Consider the following 2305-nt stretch of genomic DNA (forward strand, 5'->3'; position numbering starts at 1 on the left):
TATAACAAGGAAAAAGTGACATTTGTAACATTTGAAAAACAAGAATTAAAAGCTTATCCATAATGGGCTGTGCTAAAGTATTAAAAATTATTTGTATGACAGGGTTCTGAATAGCAAATGTAACGTTATCTTTAAAACCCAGATTTCAAAATAAAACTGCCTTCAAGAATCCATAACCATCAGTCATCTAACACAATGTTCTAACTCTGTCCAGGTCATCATTAGCTTACCTTTCCTCTTATATGCTTTTAATGTCTAATATGTTAGCTTCCACTTGTGGATAAACAACAGCACAAAACATAATTTGTTTGTCTATGTCAAAGGACAGGGGATGCCCCAGTTTCAGGTTGGAGTGGAGGCAACAGGTGCCTGGGAAGCAATGTGTGCTTGCTGCACAGAAGTACACAGCTGAGTCTTCAGGCTGGGTGTCTCTGTTGGACAGGGAGAGGTGTTTGGCCGTCCTATTCAATGAGACTGTGACTCTTTGTTCTTTTGTGGCCACACTTGAATGAAGGTCTATAAGGAGCTGGGGACCTTTTCCAAGTTCTTGCTTATACCAGAGGAAGTAGTCTGAGGTATTGTCTGAATAACTGTAGTTGATAACAGAGATGCTTCCCTCCTGGACACTCAGGGTAGGAGGATGCTGCTCCACATTCTCTCCCAGGCTGAACCCTGTGCAGAAAGAAAACGTAAGAGAAAGGAGAAGAGATTCCAGGTTACTGTGCTTCAGAATGCTCTTTTTCTACACTAAGTGAAGGAAACCTGAGTAAAGCCCGTCTTGACCTCTGAGTAATATCCCCTAATATACTCTGTTGCCCATAAATGCTCAATTCACAGTTCAGCTGTAGCCATGAGAACATGAATAAAGCTCCCATGGATGTCTTCATGGTTCCTCCGAGTTAAGCTCATGTTCAGAATTGCAGCCTCCAGCCAGCTCAATTCCTTTTCTTATCAGGCTGTCCCTTCTTTCCTCTAACAGAGTAACTTCCCACATTGTCTACCTGCCAATAAGTAAAGACTTCGCTGCTGCCATGATATAGTCCATCAGATGCACTAAGATGAACCCTCCACGTGGTCTGCATCAACACAGGTGCACTGCCGTCTTGTGGTCACAGCTCTACTGAACTCGCTGGGGAAATGTTCTTCTCTTAGCCTGTGCCTCTGAGGAACTCACATGCATCAAGGCAGCAATCGGTCAAGCAAATTATATCTTAGATCACTGATGAAGGGCACAGTAAGAATGTGGAGATCAAGGTTTATATGACTACACACTACTGAGTCACTGTTAGTAACTTGAAAAGAGGTAGATGTTATTGCTATTTATTCAGAAATGGCCCTGGTGTACATGTTTGAAATCAGGAAGGAATTATGATTTACTTCCTTCCTGTTCTACCGAATCTACCATCCTCAACTGTCTATTGCAGAGAAAACCCTTTTGTAAAAGGAAAATGTAACCAAAGATTACAGTAAGAGAGAGAAGATCATTTGATATTTCAAATGCCTCTGATCTCAACTCTGCTCCTTCTGGATGGTGTTGCCTGACCTTGTTTTTTCCAAAGGAATGACAGTACCAACAGTCAAAATGGGGACTATCCCTTCAGCTAAGATGATTATGACAAAAAGTAAAGGACCAAATCTAAATTATAAGGGAGCAGGGATAACTTGCATCTGTTATTACTATTTTAACTGTAGGAAACTTTTTGACCTAATATTGCACTAATTTGTATAAAGAGATCTGTCAGATACCTCTATACAAATTAGTGCAATCGGCAGTAGTGCAATCAGCAGTAGAATCTCAGTAGAAATCCCGAGAAAACATCAAGCTGCAAACTCAGAAAATATGACCACATGTAAGTTTATCCTTGAGGTGATTTCCTTTTCTTAAATCAAAATACAAGGCATGTCCTCCAATGCAATTACTGACTCACAGCCTAAGGAGAATTTCCACTAAAGTATTAGCCATCCATCCTGTCATGCTTCCCACTTCCTGGTCAACACTACTCCACATTCCATACTCCATTATATTTCTCCTAAACTCCACTACAGTGTTCTTGCCTCAGGACTCATTAATAAAGTTCTCCAGTCCTGCGAGTTTCCAGAATTATCTCTCTCTTCCAAAATCCTTTTCTCATTCATATGAATTTCTTGGAATCTTCTGATGACCTCTATGAGAAAAAATCCAGGAAACCATAAATATTGTGTGTGCTGGGGGATGGTACCAACAGGAAACTAGTCCTAAAGAACTGATCAAGAGAAATGGTCTCTGAGAAACCAAGACTACCTCATTTCCAAAAATAAAATGGAA

General features: G+C 40.4%; 1 gene segment (V, D, J or C); it reads right to left on the reverse strand.

The window, feature by feature from the left end:
• Positions 1-238: 238 nt before the first annotated feature.
• On the reverse strand, positions 239-887 carry LOC122894555. The segment is given in 2 exon segments: positions 239-672; positions 836-887. Coding segments are annotated over 2 exon segments (486 nt in total).
• Positions 888-2305: the final 1418 nt, after the last annotated feature.

This window comes from Neovison vison, chromosome 13 (genome assembly GCF_020171115.1).
Source record: "Neovison vison isolate M4711 chromosome 13, ASM_NN_V1, whole genome shotgun sequence".
Classification (NCBI taxonomy): Eukaryota; Metazoa; Chordata; class Mammalia; order Carnivora; family Mustelidae; genus Neogale; species Neogale vison.